The sequence below is a fragment of the Hippocampus zosterae genome, chromosome 13 (genome assembly GCF_025434085.1).
Source record: "Hippocampus zosterae strain Florida chromosome 13, ASM2543408v3, whole genome shotgun sequence".
NCBI classification, from domain to species: Eukaryota; Metazoa; Chordata; class Actinopteri; order Syngnathiformes; family Syngnathidae; genus Hippocampus; species Hippocampus zosterae.
Genome location: NC_067463.1, coordinates 17,872,315 through 17,898,009, shown reverse-complemented (window position 1 = coordinate 17,898,009; position 25,695 = coordinate 17,872,315). Strand labels below are relative to the sequence as shown.

At 41.0% G+C, this 25,695-nt stretch overlaps 1 protein-coding gene across 2 annotated transcripts in view; it reads left to right on the top strand.

The window, feature by feature from the left end:
• The window catches only part of dnah6 (dynein, axonemal, heavy chain 6), a 47,216-nt gene that overhangs the window by 18,944 nt on the left and 2,577 nt on the right, over window positions 1-25,695 (top strand). Inside the window, exons 42-77 of one of the 2 annotated variants that reach the window (XM_052083199.1) lie at window positions 782-929; window positions 1,153-1,310; window positions 1,702-1,833; window positions 1,922-2,093; window positions 3,297-3,443; window positions 3,998-4,071; window positions 4,476-4,630; window positions 6,213-6,444; window positions 6,516-6,668; window positions 7,365-7,505; window positions 8,148-8,390; window positions 8,529-8,696; window positions 8,793-9,028; window positions 9,406-9,550; window positions 9,773-9,889; window positions 11,362-11,485; window positions 11,916-12,112; window positions 12,464-12,667; window positions 12,887-13,012; window positions 13,688-13,852; window positions 14,146-14,213; window positions 14,398-14,578; window positions 15,084-15,263; window positions 15,367-15,600; window positions 17,259-17,394; window positions 17,483-17,655; window positions 18,067-18,257; window positions 18,534-18,694; window positions 18,863-18,951; window positions 19,124-19,270; window positions 19,349-19,487; window positions 20,379-20,498; window positions 21,805-21,926; window positions 22,211-22,340; window positions 22,509-22,636; window positions 24,904-25,089. In XM_052083199.1, the coding sequence (XP_051939159.1) occupies window positions 782-929; window positions 1,153-1,310; window positions 1,702-1,833; window positions 1,922-2,093; window positions 3,297-3,443; window positions 3,998-4,071; window positions 4,476-4,630; window positions 6,213-6,444; window positions 6,516-6,668; window positions 7,365-7,505; window positions 8,148-8,390; window positions 8,529-8,696; window positions 8,793-9,028; window positions 9,406-9,550; window positions 9,773-9,889; window positions 11,362-11,485; window positions 11,916-12,112; window positions 12,464-12,667; window positions 12,887-13,012; window positions 13,688-13,852; window positions 14,146-14,213; window positions 14,398-14,578; window positions 15,084-15,263; window positions 15,367-15,600; window positions 17,259-17,394; window positions 17,483-17,655; window positions 18,067-18,257; window positions 18,534-18,694; window positions 18,863-18,951; window positions 19,124-19,270; window positions 19,349-19,487; window positions 20,379-20,498; window positions 21,805-21,926; window positions 22,211-22,340; window positions 22,509-22,636; window positions 24,904-25,089 (5,622 nt within the window). The remainder of the gene's footprint in view (window positions 1-781; window positions 930-1,152; window positions 1,311-1,701; window positions 1,834-1,921; window positions 2,094-3,296; window positions 3,444-3,997; window positions 4,072-4,475; window positions 4,631-6,212; window positions 6,445-6,515; window positions 6,669-7,364; window positions 7,506-8,147; window positions 8,391-8,528; window positions 8,697-8,792; window positions 9,029-9,405; window positions 9,551-9,772; window positions 9,890-11,361; window positions 11,486-11,915; window positions 12,113-12,463; window positions 12,668-12,886; window positions 13,013-13,687; window positions 13,853-14,145; window positions 14,214-14,397; window positions 14,579-15,083; window positions 15,264-15,366; window positions 15,601-17,258; window positions 17,395-17,482; window positions 17,656-18,066; window positions 18,258-18,533; window positions 18,695-18,862; window positions 18,952-19,123; window positions 19,271-19,348; window positions 19,488-20,378; window positions 20,499-21,804; window positions 21,927-22,210; window positions 22,341-22,508; window positions 22,637-24,903; window positions 25,090-25,695) is intronic. The other variant, XM_052083200.1, reaches the window with a different exon arrangement.

Here is a 25,695-nt window from a genome sequence, read left to right as displayed (position 1 = left end):
CTGTTTACCTTGTACTTAAACCAGTGGGCATTTGACTTGGTTCCCGGCAAGTCTGTATTGCATCTACTGTCGTTTTGTCATTCCTCAGAATTCTCACAATTTTATATTGGATGCAGAATGCAAAGATCAAAGAAATGTGTGTGATTTAAAATGGTGGGGTTCCCACAGGTTCTTAAAAACTTTGAATCCGTGACTTAAAAAGCAAGGCCCTGTTTGTCAATAAATGTATTAGATCACTCTTTCAAAAGTGTTCAAACACAACAAAATCTCAAAAGAAATGAACATTCTTAAAAAAAATAATTTATGGAATGACTCATGATTCCTGCAATCGGCTGACAAATTACATTTCAAATGGATTTAATAAGTCTCAGTGAGCCTTGAATTGAATTGCTTTAAGCCAGGGGTGTCAAACTACTTTGGAGTTACATCTTCCCTCGGAGGGCCTTTATGACAATGAAACCAAATAAATGTTTCATTGTCTCATCGTATTATTACCTGTACACAGCAAATTGCTGGATTGCCACTTTTGAAATCAGTCAAGTCAACTATAATAGTTTGTTTGTGAGTGAGTGTAAACAGGGAAACAAAATGATTGCAAAATCTCAATGGTCTTTATTGCACTTGACATGCATTTAGCAAGTATCATGGGAGTTGACTGACATGACTTGCTTTTACGGGCCACATAAAAGGATGTGGTGGGCCGGATTTGGCCCCCGGGCCTTGTGTTGGACACCTGTGCTTTAAGCCATGGGAACCCTGAACGATGTTGTGTCTCTTCCAGTCAGTGATAGCTCGGGGCCTTCTCAACAGTATTCAGGAAAGTCGTGGCTACATTCCTGTCTATATCAACTTCTCCGCTCAGACATCTTCTGCCCGCACACAAGAAATCATTGAGTCTAAGCTGGAGAAAAAGAGGAAGAACATGCTTGGTAAATAGTCCACTGATTGTGATACATTCAGAAAAAAACATAACAGTTTTACAACCACTAGTATCTTCACTTTGTCTATTACCACAATCATTTGTTTAATTGCAAGACACATGTTTATTTTCACTTGCGGATCCCCACTTAATCGAAACATATTCTTTGTGATTTCTTTTCACTCGTTTCACTGACCTCGTTTCCTAATCCTGTTCCCCTCTCACTTGGGCAGGTGCGCCTAAGGACAAGAGGATAGTGGTGTTTGTGGACGATCTGAACATGCCCAAATTGGACAGTTATGGCTCTCAACCCCCTATTGAACTTCTACGTCAGTTCCAGGACTTCTCTGGATTTTATGACAGGGAGTTTTTCTTCTGGAAGGAGATACAGGTACGCTATTGTGCAAATACCATGTGAACAACTTTATAGAAATGATTGTGCCTGTAGGCATGTGCTAAATAATCAGCATGGTGAGAGACAGTTTATGTCATGTCCTTTAGAGGACAAAAGGGTATCTTATCATTAATGAAAATATAGTTGCAAAGATACTACACAAACTTCAGTCTTTGTAACTTCAAAACTGAAGTTATTTACATGCATAAAAAAATATCAATTGACAATGTGGAAAGAAAACAACAACCTTGAGAAGTGGAGAACGTAAAAGGTCATGTTTCTGTTCAATGGAATGTCATAAACTAAAAATCAACTATGATTGATTATAAAAGAAAAAAATGCAGAACCTGTTTCCCTGCCTAAGCACTTCACTCACTTTCTTCTCCAGGACATGACAATCGCTGCAGCATGCGCTCCACCAGGAGGAGGACGCAACCCTGTGACCCCCCGTTTCATTCGCCACTTCAGCATGCTTTGTCTGCCCACACCCTCAGAACAAAGCCTCAAACAGATAATCATTGTCAGGATACACATCACTCAAGGACACTCATAAGGCACTTCACTCTGCTGATCTTTTTTTTCTTTCCCCCCTCGGCTTTCCCCCCCAGGCGATCTTGTCTGGTTTCCTCAAAGAGTTTCCCCAACCCGTGAAGGACTGTGCAAAACAGATTGTGGATTCAGCCGTGGAGATTTACAACCGCTTAAGTGTGGATCTGCTTCCCACTCCAGCCAAGTCTCACTATGTCTTCAATCTCAGGGACCTCTCCAAGTGTGTCCAGGGTGAGCATATTGCATATGCATAAATACATCCTTGCCTACAGTTGTATGCATACATTTTCCGTGTAAACATGTAGGTATTGTTGTGTGCTTTGACTTATCTGGAGTCATTCCCAAAACCATAGGAAATTTTTAGCCGCAGTGCCCCTTTGTCCAATGCCATACCTTGTCACAATATCTCAATTTTGTTTTTCATTGTGAGTAAACGGCTTCGGGGCGCGGCACATCCTAAATTGATGACAGCTGGCTTCGTCGGCGACACTGGCACTTGCCTCTGGCGGGTAACATTTGCTGACTGAACGTTGTCAGAGATGAAACGCTACTGTTGACGCTACTGTTGACGCTAATTCATTCATCTTCCGAGCCGCTTGATCCTCACTAGGGTCGCGGGGGGTGCTGGAGCCTATCCCAGCTCTCTTCGGGCAGTAGGCGGGGGACACCCTGAATCGGTTGCCAGCCAATCGCAGGGCACACAGAAACGAACAACCATTCACACTCACACTCACACCAAGGACAATTTAGAGTGTTCAATCAGCCTGCCACGCATGTTTTTGGAATGTGGGAGGAAACCGGAGCACCCGGAGAAAACCCACGCAGGCCCGGGGAGAACATGCAAACTCCACACAGGGAGGCCGGAGCTGGAATCGAACCCGGTACCTCTGAACTGTGAAGCCGACGTGCTTACCACTGGACTACCGGGCCGCCCACTTTTGACGCTACTGTTGATTTTTTTTTTCATTCCTTATAAAGTAATTTTGTCTTCATATACACGTATTTGTAATCAACAAATTTATACTGTATTAGATGTTCATGTTTTTACATCAATCAATGTTCATACGACCTAGTTGACGGCCATTTTATTGGAAATGGTTACAATGAACTACCATCATGATGTACAGATTCGTTATATCCCTCAAAGTATGTTGTAATGAAGATTGACTGTATGATAATAATAATTTTGCAGCACAGTGGGCGAATGGTTGGCACGTGTGCCACACAGTGCAAAGGTACAGGGTTCGATTGCGGCTCCGGCCTTCCTGTGTGGAGTTTGCATGTTCTCCCTGTGCCCGCGTGGGTTTTTCTGGATACTCCGGTTTCTATCCACATTCGCTTCGTCTTGAAAGCCTTTGGTGGAGCCAAGCGATCTTACTGGCCTCGGATGTACGGTTGTGCCGATATGAAGTCTTCTCTCACTTTTTTTTCCAGGTATGCTGCAATGTGAAGCAAGTCAAGTGCGAGATAAGACTCAGATTTTTCGTCTGTTCTGCCATGAATGTCAGCGGGTTTTCCATGATCGACTCATCAATGGCCAAGACAAAGAGTATTTTAACACAATTGTGTGTGAGACAGCCAGTAAGGACAGTCTTACTTCATACGCGACCCCAATTCTTATTTGAAATGTGCACATATCAAGAGTCGGATCATCATTATTATACATCAGGGGTGGGCAAACTACGGCCCGCGGGCCAAATCCGTCCCGTTGGGCTTTTTAATCCGGCCCGCCGACGGTTGGTACACAATTAATGTTTGATGTCAATGACTGCATTCATTTCATTTGAACTTGTAATGACAAACATTTCAACGCCAGGTGGCACACTTACTTGAAGTTGCAGATCATTGGGAGGAAGCGGGAGACAATACGGAAGCCCGCAGTAGCGCCAAGTCAAGCAAATCCCATTCGATACGACGGAATAATGTACTCTTAAAGTCTGAAAAATGTGCCAAAAAATGCAAAATAATGCTTTTTAAATAAAGAAATCCAATTAATATTATGTTGAATGTAGTTCACCCTTTTGATCCGGCCCTCCATATTTTCTGGTTCTCATGTGGCCCTATGCAAAAAATAATTGCCCACCCCTGTTCTACATGTTAATATGTCACCTTTGACTCATGTCTCTTTTGTTTAGCCAAATATTTTGGGATTAACTTGGATCCCTCATACTTTGTGAATGAGCCCATCATATTTGGGGACTTTATCAAGGTATGATTCTTAACACCGATTCCTATCCTTTAGAATCCACCCATTTCAGAGTGTGTTTATCACTCAATTAGTTCGGGTTTTGAAATGAATTGATATGAATGATAAAACTTTTACATGTTGTACTGCTAATGCTTTACATACATACAGCATTTAAACAACTCACTGTCATGTAGAGATGAATATTTATTTTGGAACAATAAATTTAAATAATTTGACATAGAGCTAATATTGATGTGGAAAAATTGCCAAAAAAGCCAGATGAACACACACACACACACACACAAAATCTCATAAAATTACAAATGGGGGAGATCAACTCATTCCGAGTCACCAAATTGTGTTCCGTTTTTGAGGGACATCAAGTTTTGCATCCATTATTCAGCTCAACAAGTTTTGCCTTTTAGGTGGGTGCAGAAAAGGAAGAACGCCTGTATGAAGATCTTACAGACCTGGATAAGATCCAATCTGTTCTTCTGGACTATTTGTGTGACTACAATATGACTTACTCGAAGGAGAGCAAGCTGGTATTCTTCCAGGATGCAATTGAGCATGTTTCCAGGTACTTGTGCTCAAGCACTCCCCCTAACACTGATCTTGTTTGTGTCTTGGGCGCCAAAATTTATAGATATCATACTCATAAAACCGTAATCTAAAAACATTGATACAATTGCACTGCAACTCTCATCATGATTCTATCCAACAACATGATTTTATTGAATGCATACATAAAATGCAAGATTGATTTATGCCAGGGGCTGTAGAAACTAAAACTATAAAAACATGTTTCCTTTCATATCACAAAACTGAATTGGTAAAATACTCTTTGGTATAGTATGGCATTTTTTTGGCGGGGGGGGGGGGGGGGGGTAGCAGGGGATAAAAAGCAAAGCCAATGTGTCATACTATTAAAATGCTGAATAATGTATTCATGCATTTTTGTCTACCTTTCAGTGCAAAGGTTTGCTCACCTACTCTGTAGCTAATTAGAAAGTGATTGATTTTTAATTTTACTGTCTTGTGTTGTTGTATGAATTATTTTTGCTCCATGCACAGCACTTTGTATATCGCGGTGGTTGTTTTAAAGTGCTCGATAAATACAATTGAGTTGAGTTGACCACGTTCATACTTGAAATGCAGACACCTAAACACTTACAGTACTATGAAAAAGTGTTTGCCTGATTTCTGTGTTATTTTGCATGTCAGTTAATCTATCCTATTTTAATATCACACAGAGACTACCCAAGGAAATGCTAAATACAGTTTCTAAATGCCGATTTAATTTATTATGGCACCAAAAAAAAAAATCTCAAACTTCCTCTCCCGATGTGAAAAAGTAATACCCCCAACCCCCAACCCTCTTGTTAAATCACAAAGTAACTGTGACGAACATCAGTTTTTGGAAAGCAACATTCTTGCACAATATTTTTTTAATCAAGAAATCACTTAAATAGAATCTGTCAATCAAAGTGAAGTGTGCTGAAAGATCTCAGGAAACAAGCAAATCATGCCACAATTCAAAGAAATAAAAATAAAAGTTATTGAAATCCATCAGTCTGGAAAAGGTTCTAAAGCCGTTATAACCAGCGAACCACTGTCAGAGCCATTATCCACAAATGGAGAAAGCTGGGAAGAGTGGCAGTCATTCCCAGGACTGGTCAACCAGCTCAAATTACTCCAAGAAAGCAACGACTTATCCAGAGGTTTGCAAAAGACCCTTAGAACAACATCCAAAGAAATCCAGACCTCGCTGCCTTCAGTTCAGGTCAGTGTTCACGACACTGGCCAAAAATGGTATCCATGGGATGTGAACGACTCCATCACCAATTATCGCAAACGCTTGATTTCAGTAATTGCTGCCAATGGTGGCACAAGCCATTCGTAGGTTTAGGGCGCAATTACTTTTTCACATAGGGACAGATAGATTTGGGTGTTCTTTTTTGTGCCTTAGTAAATTAAATTGGCATTTTTTTTCCTTGGGTTGTCTCAATGTGACATTAAAATTGGTTTGATGAAAAGTATGACAAATATGCAAAGAGCACAGAAATCAGGAAGGGGGCAAATACTCTTTCGTGGCACTGTAAACATCATTTTGAACCAGAAAGAAGACCGCTATGACCAAGTTTGCCGATTACACGTTTTAGAATCGCTCGGATGGTTCGCCTGGAGCGAGGCAACGGCCTCCTGGTAGGAGTGGGGGGCACAGGCAAGCAGTCGCTCACCCGATTAGCATCTCACATTTGTGAGTACCAATGCTTTGAGATTGAGCTGAGTCGAGGCTATAACTACGAAAGCTTCCACGAAGACTTGAGAAGGCTCTACAGAATGGCTGGGGTGGAAAGGAAGGATACAGTATTCCTCTTTACCGATACTCAGGTATGACAAAAAAGAAAATGGTGAAATTATGCACGTCTTGAGCTGTGTGTCTGCTCACCTGCATATTTAAGATTGTTGTGGAGGAGTTTTTGGAGGATATCAACAACATGTTGAACTCTGGTGAAGTGCCCAACCTCTTTGAAAAAGATGAGCTGGAACAAGTACTAGCTGCAACCCGCCCGAAAGCCAAAGAAGCTGGAATCAGTGAGGAGAACAGAGATGAGGTAATCATATGCACACACTGCAGCATAGAAATATTTCAATCATTCTGTAAGAAGGGATTCAATTGTGATACAAATAATGTTAACATGCAAACGGATTATTTCGAATTAGCAGGGAAGGTGATCTTTAGCAAATAATTTACCGGTACTCGTTGATATGAAATCTTGCACATAATGTTCTCCCCGGGCCTGTGTGGGTTTTCTCCGGGTACTCCGGTTTCCTCCCACATTCCAAAAACAAGCATGGCAAGCTGATTGGTTGTTCATTTCTGTGCGCCCTGCGATTGGCTGGCAACCACTTCAGGGTGTCCCCCGCCTGCTGCCCATAGAAAGTTGGAATAGGCTCCAGCACACCCCGCGACCCGAGTGATGATAAAGCAGTTCGGAAAATGGATGGATGAATGAATGAATTACTGTACTCGAAGCCAACTCCTTTCTTCAGACTTGCCCGCCACTGCAGACTCAAATCAAGACAAACCTCCGACAGCTCATCTATTCTGAGACAATCACTCAATGGAACATTTGCAAATTACAAATGAATGACTGAATGTTTCGTGTTTGGAAACACAGCTTTGGAACACATTTAAATTGAATTACATCAGATTAGAAAGGTGACTGAAAAGTTGATTTGATATCATATCTCGCACCGTAACTATGTGGCTTTTTCAAACATTGTTGTTGTGTGTATGTGATCTTCAGGTGTTTCAGTATTTTATCTCTCGTGTACGAGAGAAGCTCCACATTGTGCTGTGTATGAGTCCAGTCGGCGATTCCTTCAGGTCTCGCTGTCGCATGTTTCCCTCGCTGGTCAACTGCTGCACCATTGACTGGTTTGTGGAGGTAAGCAGAAAATCACTCTGCCATTTTCTGGCCACATCAATTCATGTTTCTCAAGAAAGAAAGATACTTGACAGAGTTTCTGTAGCACCGTAACTGGAAATGAGAAACAAACATAATGTGCATGTGAAGTTTCTCTCTCTCTCTGTCTCGCTTCCCGCCCCCACCTCCCCCTCTCTCAATATATCAATTGATCCTTCCATTATATACAGTATACCGAGTGAGAGAGAGCACATCATGGATTTTGTAGGGGTATTTCCTTTGGTCTCCTCTTTACCTGGTAAAATGCATGCTCGATAGGGTTTAAATTGAGAGATTAATTTAGCCATGAGAATAAAGGCATTTCTTGCTTTGCTGGTTATCTTACTGCATGTTCACCCAATCATTTTGGCTGTATTTTGTTTCCATTGGAGATAAAATGTTTCTGGAAACTTCAGGTTTCATTTCGTTGCTGCCATCATGTTTTACATTACAAGACTCGTGAGCCTGCCTCAGAAAAAGCCATGCAAGCCCAACTCATGACAGTAACTCTATTGGGTTTCACAGAATTTCCTGTGATTTTGGAAATGTAGCCTGCACATGCAAAACCCAAATTTGGTTTCTTATAAGTTGTGTGTCATATCCATCTATTCTCCTTTTTTTCAGTGGCCCCGTGAGGCTCTACTTTCTGTCTCTCAAGCCTTTTTCCAGAATGTGGACTTTGGTACAGAGGAACTCAAGCAGAGCTTCTCAGATTTGTGTGTGGAAACGCATGTCAGCGTCTCTGTCATGGCTGAAAGATTCTTCTCAGAACTGAGACGTCGCTATTACACCACGCCCACCTCCTACTTAGAACTTATCAACCTGTACCTGTCAATGCTAGACAACAAGAGGCAACAGCTAGTTCTTGTAAGGCCAAGTCCAAAAAAAATGAATGGAAAAATATGTGTTGGAAATAGCAAAGATTTGTCAATTGAAGAGTTACGCCAATATAATATCAGGTCAGTTAATTATTACACTGCCATCTCCATATTTATTTTTATATAGGCAAGGGACCGTGTGAAGAGTGGTCTGACTAAGCTTTTGGAGACCAATGAGCTTGTGGCCACAATGAAAGTGGACCTTTCTGCTCTGGAGCCACTTCTCAAACAGAAAAGCATTGATGTCGATGCTTTAATGGAAAAATTGTCTGTTGACCAAGAGAGTGCTGATGAGGTATTTTATACCCTTTAATGAAGGTGCCATGGAATATATAAATTGTCGTATGCAACTTTTAGTGTATATGATGAATGTATCTTTTGAATCGTGCAGACACGTAGGGTCGTGAAAGAAGAAGAGGCAATAGCAAAGGTCAAGGCTGAAGATACTCAGGCAATAGCTGATGATACCCAAAGAGACCTGAATGAAGCTCTGCCTGCCCTGGAGGGTGCGAACCAGGCTCTTAATGCTCTGGACAAGGCTGACATTTCTGAGCTCAAAGTGTTCACCAAACCTCCTGACATGGTCATGACTGTCATGGAGGCTGTCTGTATCCTGCTCAACTGCAAGTTTGTGTGCTTCTCTCTCTTTAAAAAAAAAACAACAACAAAAAAAGCTAAATTGCAGTAACAATATGACGAGAACTAAAACCAGCCTTTAACATAAAGTGACAAATGAAATGAAAAATGCTGCTACCCCACTTACCGTACGTTTGACAGTTAGTTCTGTTTCAGTCCTTTGCTGAAAGCTAATGTATTTTAATGGCAGTTTAGATCAGGTATGCTGTTTTTGTTTTGCTTTTTAATCCAAAGTGATTGAAGAACAACTAATGTCACAATCATAAAAACATGGCAGTATGAACCACAGGCCACTTAAAATTTTCCGTCATAAATTGACATTATTTTTAATGTGTTGAATTGCATTTTGAGTTTTTTTCCTCGCACAGACCGGACTGGCCCAATGCCAAAAAGTTACTGGGTGATTCCAATTTTACCCGATTTCTGACTGACTACGACAAGGACAATATTAAGCCTCAAGTCCTCGCAAAGCTGCAGAAATACATTAACAACCCGGACTTTGTACCCGATAAGGTCTGTTGGCATTTTAAATCCCAAATATTTTTTGTGCGATTGTTTTGAGTGGAGGGATATTGGCTTTGATAAAAGTAGCACTACACAGTGTCACAGAGGGAATGAAGTTCATGAATGGCTTCTCGTTTATATATATGTCACTAAGAAATATACATTTTCAATTTGGAACTTGGTGAGATTTCATCATTCATTTATGCCTTTCTCTTTTTGTTTGGCCTTTAGGTGGAGAAGGTCTCCAAAGCATGTAAATCCATGTGTATGTGGGTTCGGGCTATGGACATATACTCCAGAATCCTCAAGGAAGTTGGTCCAAAGAGAGAAGCATTTGCCAAGGCACAGGTAAGCAAATTAGTGTGCAGTCTAGACATGCCCAATCCCAATGGGGCTGCATGCACTCGGTGACTATGTTTACATGTATTCAAGTCAACATTATTTATTGAGCACTTTCAAACAGCCATCGCTGCATACAAAGTGCTGTACATGGAGCACTTTAACATGCACAATAAACAGTAAGACAAATCGGTAATAAAGGCGGTAGAAAGCACCAAACAGTAAAACCAAGAACAAATCTAAGTCATGCTGAGTCGAATGCCAAAGAATACAAGTGAGTCTTGAGAAGGTCTTACCCCTAGCAAAATGTCACTTTCCCTAAATATGCTCATCTTCCACCTGAATAAGACCCCGGGTCAAGGCATGTACAAGGAGCATACTTGACTGCTTCAGGCGGCCCGGTGTCTTGAGTGGTGAGCGCATCAACCTTACTGTGCAGAGGTTGTGGGTTCGATCCCGGCTCCGACCTTCCTGTGCGGAGTTTGCATGTTCTCCCCGTGCCTGCATGGGTTTGCTCCGGATACTCCGGTTTCCTCCCACATTTGAAAAAACATGCATGGCAGGATGATTGAGCACTCTAAATTATCCCTAGGTGTGAGTGTGAGCATGACCGCGGATGGTTGTTCGTCTCTGTGTGCCCTGCAATTGGCTGGCAACCGGTTCAGGGTTCGGCCTACTGCCCGAAGACAGCTGGGATCGGCTCCAGCACTCCTCGCAACCCTTGTGAGGATAAAGCGGATTGGAAAATGGATGGATGGCTAAGACCCCTGGGTGACTCTTCTTCTAATCCGAATATGCGCTTAAATAAATGCGTATCAGAATATCTCCATTGAAAGGAACATTGGTTTGTGTTCTTCTTCTGTACATGCTCTATCCAGATGGAATGTTGGTCTTTTGAGTACAGGAACTATTTGTAAGCGTGGAATCCACAGATTTATATGTGTTGAACAACTGGCCCTTCGGGGTGGAAACCAAAGGGGGGCAATCTTTCGTTGCTGGTACTGGTACAATATTACTTCATATGTAATGTGCATGTAACGTTTCTCCCAGACTTGTTGCATCATTTTCTACTTAGAGACAGAAAATAATGTGAATACGCCGCAGTCAAATTAGTGTATTCAAGTTAGTCGAGCTTAGCGAGTGCCCGTGCAAGATGGCCACAGATGGATTCGCTTCTTGCGTCGGCGAGTAAGTGGCATTGTTTAAGAAGCGGTAATTACGTACATATTTGTCATGATGTTGTCTGTGCGTCACGGTAAAGATGGAGGTTTTCCAATTAATGACAATTACATTGTATACGAGAATAATCTTGTCTGCTCATGCATGTGAAGAGGTTATTCCTTATATTTCAGAAGTCGAAATTTTCACCTTGACCCGAATATTGACAGCGTGTAAAGTAGTCACTTCCAACAGTTTAGTTACAATGTCCCTCACAGTCCAATGTTTCTTTCTACTCAATTATACCTACACATCCAATCTAGGCGGAGCTGGAAATGACAATGGCAACACTGAGGGAAAAGCAACTACTGCTCCAGAGTGTGGAAGACAAGATCAGGGTTCTACAGGAATCTTATGACAGCAGCCTCAATGAAAAGCAGGAATTGGGTGATTGTCATGTCCTTTTTACCTGTATCAAAGTAAAACTTTTAATCTTAACGATAGATTACTGTATTTTCCGCATTATAAGGCATTTCGGAGTGTAGGTCGCACCTATTTTAAAACGGTTTTCATATATAGGGCGCACCGCATTATAAGACACATAAAATAGAATAGAATACAATATATGTTTATTTATATAGCGCTACAAATTATTTATATATTTATATAACAACGCGTTTTACAGAACATTTAAAACACTACGTCAAGAGAAATCAAAATATTGATCATATATAATGCGCATCGGATTAAAAGGCACACTGTCTGCTTTTGACAAAACTGAATGCCTTCTGGTGTGCCTTATGGTGCGGAAAATATGGTAATTCTTGAATGTACACAAATTTCTCTCATTATGTCTGACTCCTTTCATTTTGCACAGTTAACACTATGGCAGTGACACAGGCTCGGTTGACCAGAGCCGGGAAGCTCACTTCGGCTTTAGGAGATGAACAAGTGCGCTGGGAGCAAAGTGTTGCGACATTTGACCAACAGATCATCGATGTTGTGGGCAATGTCTTCATCGCTGCTGCTTGTGTGGCCTACTATGGAGCCTTCACTTCTCACTATAGAAAACTGGTAGGAAGAGTCTGCTGATTCAGAGTATGCCAAGATAGTGTAACTTACAGTATGGGTAACTGTGAAAACAAACACAGTTTTAAGTTGTCGACTCTTTGTGAAAATTGTTTTTGAGGGTTTTTGAGAACTGTGGCAGGAATGAGATTGGGCTGTAATTTGAAAATAGATCTTTCACTCCACTTGTATATATTAGCATGACTTTTGCTGTTTTGCTGTTTTCATTTTTGATGGAAAATACCAGTTTTGGAAGTAACTTGCCTGACACTGACCACACCACAGTAACCGTAGCACTGCACGTGTGATACATAATAACAAACGTCCAAGTTTTCACATTTGCCATTTTATCCTCAGCTTGTTGATGATTGGATAATACAGTGCCAGAACCTGAACATTCCCATAAGTTCCAGCTTCAGCCTGATAAACATTCTGGGTGACCCATATGTCATTCAACAATGGAATAATGAGGGTCTGCCCCGGGACACAGTCTCCACTGAGAATGGAATACTGGTGAATGAGGGGCGCCGCTGGCCTCTGATGATTGACCCACAGGATCAGGTGAAATATTGAATTAAGTATCCATTGTTGACTGAATAGTGTCTCTTAATAAATTATGAGTCACCCCCCCCCACCCCCACCCCAAAAAAATGAAATGTAATGTACCACTTCCGCCGTTTTACTCTCAGTGGGTTGTATATTTCAGAGCTTGAATATCCGGTAGCATATTGGTCCATCTTCAGACATATCTTTCTTCATTGAAAATTCTTTCTTCATTAGGCTAACCGATGGATTCGCTCAAAGGAAGCCAAGAATGGTCTAAAAGTGATCAAGCTCACTGACCCAAACTTTCTTCACAAGCTAGAAAATGCCATCCGTATGGGAATGCCAGTTCTGCTGGAGGAGGTAGAAACACATTATTTTGACATTTATGTCAGACTGTAACATCCATAATTGATCTGAAAAATACTTTACATTCATTCCAAAAGCAATTGTAGCAAGACAAATCTGATTCACAGATGTACCACAATTCATGCAGTCTAACTACAAATTGCAAAGTTAGGTCCAGAAGTATTTTCGACAATGAAAGAGAGAGATTAGTATTAGATTTGAAATGACATAATCACAATGTGAGTGAAAGGTTTACGGTCACTTTTCATTTTAGAATTTTACGAAACAATGAAATAAGCTACCAGTATGTCAAAAGGCCCGAAGCTAACATTAGACAGCTAAAGTTAATGTTGGCAGCCTTTCATTGGTGGTAATACTCACTAACCGAGGACCACTTGTATCAGAAGGATGGGAAAAGAAATTTACAGTATGTCAAACTTGGTGTGTTATGACATGGAAATATATGGCAGTTAGGTTGAACAGGCTTCTGACAGAAAATAGAAAAAAAGAATTGAGTTGTCAATGCTAAATACATTCTGCTTTCAAAACACAAACAATTCTGTCATTGTCCAAATACATCTGGCTCGTGCTGCGTCTGTTAAAAACAAAAAGAAGGAAAAAAAAGCTCATGAGCTCATTGAACACTTAAATTTCACATGTCAACATTTGTGTTTTCTTCTGTTTGTGCAGTTAAAGGAGAACCTGGATCCTGCTCTGGAGCCCGTCTTGCTGAAGCAGACATTTGTGGCGGGTGGACGGACTCTGATCCGACTTGGAGACTCAGATATTGACTATGACAAAAATTTCCGGTTTTATATGACAACTAAAATGGCCAATCCGCACTACCTACCAGAGGTAGTGACAGCCCTGTTGTCGCAATTTGATAAATATTCATTTATTTTAATTACAGCTGTAATGTAGTGATACAAGCTACCTTTTATGGAGCCTGCAAAGATTTGATTCCCATCCAGCTTTCAAGGAAATGGTCACTGTTGAGTATTTTTTTTCTTTCCCTGGCGATTGGTGACCCCCCCCCCCCACCAAAACACACACACATATATATATATATATATATATATATAACAATATGTCAGATATATTTTGTATCGTTGAATTAATCTTTTCATATGTGTGTTTTTACCTTTCAGGTGTGTATCAAAGTAACAATCATCAACTTCACTGTGACTAAGTCTGGTTTAGAGGACCAACTGCTTGGGTATGCATGACACAACACGCACGCACACACAAAAGCTTTTCAGATAGAATATATATATATATATATATATATATATATATATATTATTATTATTATTATTTTTTTTTTTTTAAAGAAACAGTAACCAGTGATGCCATCACATTCTCCCAAATTATTTGATGTCCTCCAACCATTCTCTTCTCAGGGATGTGGTGTGCCTGGAAAGTCCACACTTGGAAGAGCAGAGAAACGATCTGGTTGTGCGCATCAATAATGACCGGATCCAGCTGAAGAACATTGAAGATCGCATTCTGAAGCTTCTCTTCACCTCTGAGGGAAACATACTTGACAATGAGGAGCTTGTTACCACTCTCCAGGAATCAAAGGTAAAATCCGACTTGGTTGTTAAATAAATGACTCGGTGTTAAATTTGACCTTGACTTCATAGATAATTTCCAACTTGGGTGGCTGCTACATCTTATTCTACAAAATAAGTCCTTTCCAAAATTGTTGAATCAGTGAGGCTGATTCCATATATTTTTTTTTGGGTGGGGGAGGGGGGTTGTCGACTGAAAACATTTGGGTTTGATTTCAAAAGGTACTTTTGCTCAACTATAAATGTGGTCTTGATTTTATGAATTATAATGTTACATATTGTTGTTGTATCAAATTCTGAAATAAATACCTGAAAATAAAATCTGAAAATTGAGTTGATCCCTTCTCAAATTAATCTTTGGATGCCAAACCCAAATGTTTCAAGTCATCGATAATAAGCATCAGCCACACTTTTCCAATTTCGAGGGGCACATATGTGTGTACTTTCCCAAACCTCAGATGTTACCTTTTTATTCTTCTGCTGCTTCATTTTTTATATGTCGTTCTCTTCCTCAGGTGACATCAGCAGCTATAAAACAACGGCTGGAGGAGGCAGAGGCCACCGAGCTAATGATCAATAATGCAAGAGAGGGTTACCGATCTGTAGCCACCCGAGGCTCCGTCCTGTTCTTTGTCGTTGCCAGTCTCTCTGAGATTGATCCAATGTACCAGTTTTCGCTCAAGTACTTTAAACAAGTGAGAGATTACATTAGCTGCCCATTTTAGCCATGGAAAAAAATTGTATTTTGTGAGGAACCCATAAAGATGCTATTTTTTTTCTTGCTCCTGCCAATTGCAGCTCTTCAACACCACCATTGAGACATCTGAAAAGAGCGACATATTGGAAGAGCGTCTCCAGATCCTACTGGACCAGATCTTACTCAATTCCTACATAAATGTTTCCCGGGGCCTATTCGAGCAGCACAAACTCATCTACAGCTTCATGTTGTGTGTTGAGATCTTGAAGCACCGTGGGGACATCTCGGAGGCAGAGTGGCAGAATTTCATTCGGTCTTCTGTAGGCATGGAAAAGGTGCGCCGGGGAATGGCATCACACTTTAATTAGTTGGTTGGAAAAACCTCTTGCAATTGTAGAGTTTTAGGGTAGAATAAATACCCTGAAACCTGTTATGTGCCAGTTGGTGACAAGGAAAAAAATCACTCTTGCTAGTGAGGAAATAATGGTCTGGATATCCTGGAGCTCTTCACCAATGATCGCACTAGCTATTTTAATGAGCCTCGTATTGGTACACTTCCAAGTTGCGGAACAGGAGAAAGTGACTGGCGGCTTATGAAACCGATTTTCTGTCTTCAGTTTTATGAGTTGGAATATTTGTTACTGGGCCTTTCTGTTGACAGTGGCTGTATTTGTCTCCGAGGACTGCTCCAACGTCACTGTGTCACAATGCGGTGACGTGTTCTTCCACATGCGGTCGATCAGGAGATGATTTCTCTCATCATAAGATGAAAATCATCTCCTTGAAGTTGGCGTTCATACTGAGGTTATTGGAGCGTAGTTTACAGAGTAAGAAAGGACTGAGCACGCAAACTTGTGGGGGCCACATTGTTGGTAGTTGAGGTCGAAGAGCTGCTTTTCCCCAGCTTTTTGGTTGTGTAAAGTACCAAATTCATTTCTACAGTGAAGTATTGTTGTCAATCTTGAAAGGAATGGCCCTTCTTTCTTCCCATTTTTGTGTTGTTGTACATTCAATTCCTCTTGTCAGCCCTGGTCACAGTCCTATGGTGGATATCTCGACAAATAAATGTGCTCTGCTAATGAGGAGAGCTAGCGGGAACTTTAAATTTACAAAGGAATTGATTTGCTGTCACATGCGCCAGTGATTCTGCTGTTTGGAGAATCTTTCATGAATCTGATTAAAACTTCATTTGAGAAAATTCCTTAATTTCCTAATTTTACAAACATTTGGTGATTATTTATTCTTGACTCACTGGGGTTTTTATAATGGATGCAGACATTTTCCAAATATTTAGTTCTCACCCAGTAATATGTTCAAATTTCAAAAATCATCAAATCCGCAATGTGACGTACTGAAAATCTGTAAGTAAAAATAGAAAAGCCCTCCTGTTCGGAAGAGGCTGTCCGGCCACCCATAGAATTCTAGAACGGTGCGTTTCCAAGGTCATTTAAGAAAAAGATAAGATAAGAAAAGCTTTATTTGTCTCACGATGGAGAAATTCCCAATTTACAGCAGCAAAATTATGAAAAGTAGAAAGTAAAAGACAAAAAGTATATTAATAAATATCAACAAAAACGATCAAATGTAAATAGAAGCATATTACAAATGAATGAGTGGGGGTGAGTCCATGTTTTCAATTTGGATTCCAATTAAATCCAGACCATTATCGACTTGCAGCCAGTCACTCGAACTCCAGACAAACTTGTAAAAGGAGTGCTAATTTGATGGACAGCTTTGGACACAATACAAACCGGCCTGAATGTATTGCATTTGTGTGCTCATTTTATGCAATGACAAGAGGCTGCACTGGTGTCCTGATTGTCATTCCAATAGCATTCTTCTTTTTGTGTTCCTCCCTTTTATGTGTCGTTGTCTTTTACATACATCCATCAACATCACTGCTTCTACGTATTTGTGTTGAAATGTATCGTGAGCCAAACCTAAACCCACACCCACCCACTCTTGTAATAACCACTGGTCCTATACCTCATAGGAATTTGCAGAGCGGCCAGATGTCCCATGGCTCAGTGATTATTACTGGGAGACTTGTTGTGAACTGGAGGAGTCACTGCCATGCTTCAAAAACATCACCAAAGAAATTATTGCAACCCACATCCACGTTGAACTTGGTAAACTTGCACCCCAGCTATTAACCTACTTTCTGTTTTGCATGAAAAATTTCAAGAGTCTTAACTCATCCCTATAACCTTTATTTAGGATGTTTCGAGACATCGTTTAATCCGGAAAATTGGGAGGGCTACGTGACAAAGTTGCCACCTCTTGATACGTCAGAAGAGGGGAAGCAAAAGAGTGGAATCCAAGGCTACTGGAATGAAAGGCTGACTTCTTTCCAAAAGCTGATCCTTATCAAGAGCTTCATGGAAGAGAAGGTAGGATCAAATCATGAATATTGAATTATGAAACCATAAAAGTATAGTTTATTTCTGGTGTCACCCAAGAGACGTTTTTGGGAGTGGTGTACTATCATTCCCATCGTACATCTTTCGCTACAACAATGGGAGACTTGAAAAGGCCTTGTGAAATGTAAACACTACGTGATATTGATGATTCTCAAAATATATGGGCAACATTAACATCTGCAACGCGCATTGTGTGTTCTTCTCGTTCAATTTCTGTTGTTGCACACAATTCGGTTTTATTCGTCAACCAGTTCACGGACTTCAGTGTGTCTAGTTCCACCTAGTCTATCATCCGTAAGCGGTTGATAATATGAAGCCGTGGTACCAAACAAATGTCAAGATCGTCACTGTTGTTGCAATTGTGTCTCTCTTCCTTGTCAGGTTGTTTTCGCGGCAACAGAGTTTGTGATTGTCAGTTTAGGAAAGCAGTTTGTTGAAAACCCTCCCATTGATTTGGCTAATCTCTACAATGACATGTCCCCATCTACGCCACTGGTCTTCATCCTCAGCACTGGATCAGACCCGATGGGTGCCTTCCAGCGTTTTGCAAAAGACAGGGGTTGTCTTGACAGGTAAAAAAAAACACACGTAAAAGGTGGATCAATTGGATATGTAGATTATGTGGAGCTGTCGGATTTTTAACCCTCTTACTGCTGGTCAATTCTGATGAATTTAGTGTTCCCCTTCACAGAGGAATTGAGCTCTTCCCCGTAAATAACTTTGCAGAGTCTTTAAGAAATTAATTCATGAATTCAATATCTGTAAATTGAAGCAATTAAGGTGATTTTAAAATAATATATAGAATATACAACCGCATATTAAAATATTCCTTTCTCTGTAACAATTAGGGTTGAGTCCATTTCATTGGGTCAAGGACAGGGGCCCATAGCAGAGAAAATGATCAAATCGGCATTAGAGGATGGAGGCTGGGTTTTCTTGCAAAACTGTCATTTAGCAGTCTCTTGGATGCTTCCTATGGAGGAGATCATTAAGACCTTTGCAGAGCCAGGTAAAATATATATATATATAGTTCAGAAAATGGATATATATATATATATATATATATATATATATATATATATATATATATATATATATAAAACACACATACGCTATTTGAACTTTGTTGTTATACCATGTGGTCAATGTAAACTTGAATACTCACTCTCTTCCGTAGACACATCAATCCATGAGAACTTCCGTTTGTTTCTCAGTTCCATGCCTACTAAAGTGTTTCCAGTGACAGTGCTACAAAACTCTGTCAAGGTAAACCTTGACTCAGTGCCTTAGTGAGAAAATGGAAGTGTATGACATTAACTTTTGTCCACTATTTTTTTTTGTGGTTCAATATATGATCTGACAAGACAATGAACTATTCGGGAAAAAAAAAAATATTGTGTAATTATTGATTCCATTTGGCTGTGTTCAATGCTTCAAGGTGACAAATGAACCTCCGAAAGGTCTGCGTGCCAACATTCGTCGAGCCTTCACAGAGATCTCTAACAATTTCTTTGAAGAGCACACTCTGGGTCTGGACTGGAAGAAGATGGTCTTTGGAATCTGCTTTTTCCATGCAGTCATCCAGGTTCAAAAACAAAATACCCATGCACTGTTTGGTTACTTTGCTATCAATATAAATTGACCTTGTGTATATATACTTCAGGAGCGCAAAAAGTTTGGTCCTCTTGGCTGGAACATTCCCTATGAGTTCAGTGACAGTGACAGGGAGTGTGCTCTTCTCAACCTCAACCTCTATTGCCAAGATGCCATTATTCCCTGGGATGCTCTTACATACATCACGAGTAGGTGTACCCAAATACATAACTATCACAATTACAGGTACTGTGTTTTAAAAATTTGACTATGAAATATTCGCTTTGATGCTGCAACGCGTGTTGGATTTATTTTCACATTACTTTGTCCACCTGATCCACAAGTCATGGTGAACTAAATTCCTGAAAAGATTTCCAATTTATGAGAATTGTTATTTTTTTATGTATATAGCGTATAAAATAAGGTTCAGATCCCATTCAATGAATGTGAATAAAAATGATTGCCTGCCTCTATATGTACACCGAGTGTGTCAAACTCAAGGCCCGGGCAACTGTGTTGTTGTGGCCGAGTGGCCCACCACATAATTTGATGTGGCCCACGAAAGCCAATCAAGCATGTCAACTTCCATGATGCTTCCTAAAATCTGTCCCAAAACTTTAATCTTCCATAATAAATAAGAGCTGTCGTCGGATTTTCACGTTACCAAACTCCTCATTATAGTCACTTAAATAGCTGAAGAAACGATTATTCTTGACTTCTTAATATGGTTTCACAGTCATAATGCCCGTCCGAGGGAAATGGCAACTACAATGTGGCCCCCGACAAAAACGAGTTTGACACCCCTGCTGAGCATTATTGAAGTGCGACCAGTCCAGGGTGAAGCTGGCTTTTCGCCTGAAGATAGCCAGGCTCCAGTTCCCTGTCAGTACCAGCCAATTCTGGAACAAGTCTGAAAAGACGTTTAGAAACGTCTTTGGGAGTGAATGAATTAAGTGGATAACTGCTATAGAGTGTGGATGGGTCACTTTGAGAAATGGACACCAAACTAATGTTTTTATTTGCGTCATTGAATCCAGCATACTACTGATGCTTCTCTTGTAGAAGGATAAACCTGGTCAAATGTGAGTGTATATCCCCAGGTGAGATCACGTACGGAGGCAGAGTGACAGATGTCTGGGACCAACGCTGTCTCAGAACAGTCCTAAAAGGCTTCTTTTCCCCTAAGACCCTGGGGCCCTGCTACACCTTCTCAGCATCCGGTACCTCTTAAATTTCCATTTGGCTCGTGACTTGTTCATGAACTTCACAGTTGTACAGATACATTATGCAGTTTTTGTGTTTGACATATCAGTGTGTTTAAAAATGTCACAAAAAATGCTTAGAATACTTTTATTTGAATGCATCATGAAAAGAGCACATTGTATTCAAATTATAAACCCGACAAAATGTATTGATTTGTTAAATTACATAGCAGAACGTGAAGAAAAACTAAGATCGGCGGTCGCCTACATTTTTCATGATGAACCCCCAAACTGTATGAATTGAAAAGTAGAGGATTAAGCTTTCCTGTGAATCACTAAAGGGATATTTGCATTTGCCAGAAACAATTATATTGTTTGGAGACGAATCACCAACAGTACTTGTGACCTGTGCCTGCTGTTCCTTTGTCAGAAATGAAATTAGGCATCAGCCACAACGTGCTTCCTTTTTAGAGGCTCGTTTATCATGGCCATGCTGCCAAGAAAGGGAGGTTTGCATCCAATTCAGTATTTTTGGACCAATTTTTGGACTTTCTTACTGACATGTGTTAGCATGACACTGCATTACCCGCAATTCTCCTGTTTACAATACAATCCATCACAGATGACCCGGATTCCCACTAATGCGCATGTGCGTCACAGACAGAAATAATTAAATACAGAAATAAATGAGTTGTTGACTATTATATAAAATTGTTAATATTATTGTTGACGAGTTGACTAATTTTGGCAGCCCTAATTTACAGGTAGCTGCATAACCACCATTTCTGAGAACTGCCATCACGTTTGTGTTGCATGAAGTTGACTAACTTCCTGTGCTTTTTAACACATATTGTAGCCCAGGATGATTTGATACCGTTCCACAATTCCCCTGCATCTCTTGGTTTTGCATCATAAACAGCATTATTGAAATTACGTTTTCTATAGGATGAACGTGCCGGGATCGATCTGGCCACACCATTATGTTAATTTTGATTGTCTGAAATTAAGGTGTTGAAAGGAGCACATTGTATTCAACATATAAACATGGCAAAATCTATCGATTTGTTTTTCCAGATTGAAATAATTTATAAATTAACGCCACACTTCTTATTTTGAACGGGCCCTTTCAATTAATATCTTAAACGTTGGGTCTGTTGATTTTCTATAGCCCTATTAAACCTGCTGGTGAATGATTTTGCATTTTGCCGTGTAGTCATACAATCAATACCAAAACGAAGATTGATTTTCTTTGTCACGTTGGACTGTTATTATTTTAAATACAACTGGATATTCCTGTGATTTAATGGTTTCTCCTGTTCATTAGGTGTCTACTATGCCCCCGCGTTAGACACGCTGGATTTATATATAGAGTACATTGAGAAACTTCCAATCATTGATGACCCTGAGGTCTTTGGCATGCATGAAAATGCCAACCTGGCCTTCCAGGTATGGAGCTTACACATGTAAAAGAAAAGACACAAGTTGGAATTGTCAGCTTTCATCTCCCAACCATGATGGAGTTATTCTGTAATGAACGCTTAACCTCCAGTGAACATTGTTCTTGTACATATACAATAGTTAATTTAGTATACCTACTCTGTGTAAAGGAATTTGGAATAAACATCCATACCAATAGTTCATAAAATTATAACGCGTCCTTATTTTCAACCTGTAAAAAATTTAGACCAATTTCCATCCTCCCTGTACTATACGTGTGTTTGTCTCCACAGCGCCAAGAAACCATGAATCTGGTCAACACTATTCTGGATGTTAATCCTCGCTCGTCAGCCCAACTAGGAGCCAAAAGCAATGACGAGATTGTGTGTGAGCTTGCTGAAGCTATACTGGCTAAGCTACCTGGTACGAAGACATATAGCATGTTATTTTATTTTTTTGTCAATGGAGACACTATTTTATTTTTGTTTTTCGAATGGTTATAAAATACACTATTTAAGGCAGAGTTGTGTTTCCACTACTGTGGTACATGTCTGACAATGTGTTTTTTTGTTTGTGTGCCTTTGTGTGTAGAGCGCCTTGACATGGATGAGGCGCTCGAAGGTTTATTCGAGCGAGACGATAGTGGTCGTGTCAACTCCCTAACAACTGTGTTGGGCCAGGAGGCCGACAGATTCACCAAACTGATTCGCTTACTAAGGGTAATGAGAACGATTTCAGTGAATTACTTCCACAAAATGCGTGTATTGTAATTGGGACACTATTACACTATTATTTAAGATTAAGAAAACCTTTATTAGTCTCGCAATGGAGAAATTCCAGATTCACAGCAGCAAAGTTATGAAAGGAAGAAGTAGAACAACAAAAAAATAGGAGCTGCTGGAAAGGCAGCCACTCTCGCGGCGCCATTTTGAAGTCAAAATAACAAAAAATAACACAAGACAACACATAGGAGAGAGACAGTCGTGCAATCTTCACCACTTTTCTGCATACACTTTGTTGTCTGAAGCAGTTATAGATGAACGAGGAGAGGATCAAAGTGTCCTTTCACCAGTGAATCAGAGACACCATGCTGAAAAATGTGCACACGTCTGCTACAAGCAAAGTTTTGAAAGCAAACACGAAGCTGTAGCGTCCATTGACGAAAAGAGATTAGTTCACTTCTCCTGTCCCACATAATCCGCTTCAAACTCCAAGCCGCGACTCCCAGCTCCAAATCCGCATCGGCACTCCGCGCCAACGCTCCTTTCTTCTCATCGTCGGCTCCTCAAGACCTCCATCCATCCAGCCGCAGACCGTTCAACAGCACCGATCTCTCCGCTGAACAAAGCGGGGCTGTGAAAAATGCTGCCCATTACAGGCGCAAGACACAAGCGCCCCGGGACTGTTCAGCAACGACAGTCAAATGGCGCCGACATTCCTCCAGTCAAAAACAGTGCTGGTATACCCATGCTGCCGAGAAGGCGCAACCACCAAGCACAGAGTCTCCTCCTTGATGAATGTCGTGGCCAAAAAATGCTGAAAATGGTCCACACGACATAACAACAAACACAAAGTGACAAAAGAAACACAAGAACAACAAAAAAAGCAAGGCTCATGAGAGCACTTGCTGACGGCTGCCTACTCGGGCGCCATCTTGACTTCAAAAAAAAAAAACAAATTTAGAAGAAGTCACAGCAACAGTTTATATTGTAGATGAGTGCCTGGAACCAAAGGTTGCTAATAATAATCAGTTTTCTATAAAGCTTTTCTGGACACTTCACACAAGACATTTCACAGTGGCTATATTATTCGTGCGCTCACACCTTCACCTACACTTTCACGCTCTGTTGTTAAATCCAGCTTCTTTCACCTTAGACAGCTGGCCAAAATAAAACCTTTCCTCTCACATGAACACTTTGAGACAGTAATCCATGCCTTTGTCACATCCCGGCTCGATTACTGCAATGCCTTGTACTTTGGAGTCAGCCAGTCCTCCATTAAGCGCTTTCAGCTGGTCCAGAATGCCGCTGCTCGCCTCTTGACTGGTACTCGTAAGAGGGAGCATATAACTCCCACTCTGGCATCCCTTCACTGGCTCCCCATTCATTTTAGAGTTATTTTCAACATCCTCCTCTTTGTTTTCAAATCTCTAAATAATCTCGCGCCACTTTACCTCTCTGAGCTCATCCGCCCCTACACACCTGCCCGGCGCCTCAGGTCTGTGGACCAGTCTTTGTTAGAAGTACCAAGAACTGAACTGAGGCTCAGAGGGGATCAAGCCTTTTCTGTTGCTGGTCCCTCTCTCTGGAATGACCTCCCACTGAACATTCGGCAAGCCTCCTCGCTGCCCATCTTTAAAGCCCTCCTCAAAACCCCACTTGTATTCTTTGGCGTTCGACTCAGCATGATTTTACTGCTTGGTGCTTTCTACCGCCTTTATTACCATTTCGTCTTACTGTTTATTGTGTATGTTAAATCGCTCCATGTACAGCACTTTGTATGCAGCGATGGCTGTTTGAAAGTGCTCTATTAATACTGTTGACTTGACTTGACTCTGGCGGAAGACTTTATTCTGTAGCCACAGCTAGCCTGGGGCAGGCTCACTGAAGCGTGGCTGCCAGGATGCGCCTACGTCCTCTCTGATTACCACCAAACATTCACACCCAGCCGTACACCAGTGTGAATGACACTAGGTAAGGTGGGAGGAGTGGCATGCCGAAGGACACGATGACACATGACTCAGACAGAGTCTGATTCAAACAGCCATCGTTTTGCTTACCGGACGAGCCGCTCAACCTCCTGAGGCACGGCCACCCGCTTGATATCGGGAGATAAAGGAAAGGGAAAAAGAGAGAAAAAGGAAAAATAAGGGATTGGGAAAAAAGTGATGGGAACTATGGAAATGAATTACTGATACATGGAATGTGAACTGTGGGGGAGGGTAAACTGTAACTTTCAAGGGATTCAACCATTTTTGTGTTTCCAGGTGTCTCTCATAACTCTGCAGAAGGCCATTGGAGGTTTTGTGGTGATGTCCGAGGAGATGGACCGGATCTACACAAGCTTTGTGAACAACCACGTTCCCGCGCAATGGTCAAACTCCTCCTACCCATCGCTAAAAAGCTTGGCTTCCTGGGTCAAAGACCTCTACATTAGGATCTACTTTGTTGAGGTTTTTTTTGCATGAAATTTTATGTTTTCTTGATCGCCAGAGGATCAACTCAAATTTGTGTGCCCTCTTATGTTTTGTTACAAACATGACACACACACGCACACTGGATGCTATGCCAGTGGAGAAGTGTCAGACTAGACTAGAGAGACACACGCGATGTACAAGTATCACGTTTTTAAGCAATTTATGAGGGTTGACTATCTCGCTAACTGGTCTTGAACCTGCAAACCCCCAATTGGGAACCCAGCCACTTCACGACTAATCCGTTGCCTGTGTAAAAAAAAAAATCTACCGACAAACCTCATCTCACTGAACTTCTAATATGGTTCACTTTCTGGCTATACAGTGAAGGCTTGAATGTTTTTTTTTGGGGGGGGGGGCGGGGGGGGGTTGTGACTGTGCACTTGTTTGTGCGCATGTGTACTTTTCTCATGGACGTCGCAAACTCACACATCCTGTGTCTCTTCCTGCTTTTAGCCATTCACATCTTCCCCCAACGCAAACGTTTCTTTGATAAGACAGGTCTCAACGTGTCATTTGCTCATTTGGAAATGGGCCACAATCTTTTTGCACAAATATTCAAAAAGAAGCCCACAAGGAAGAAGA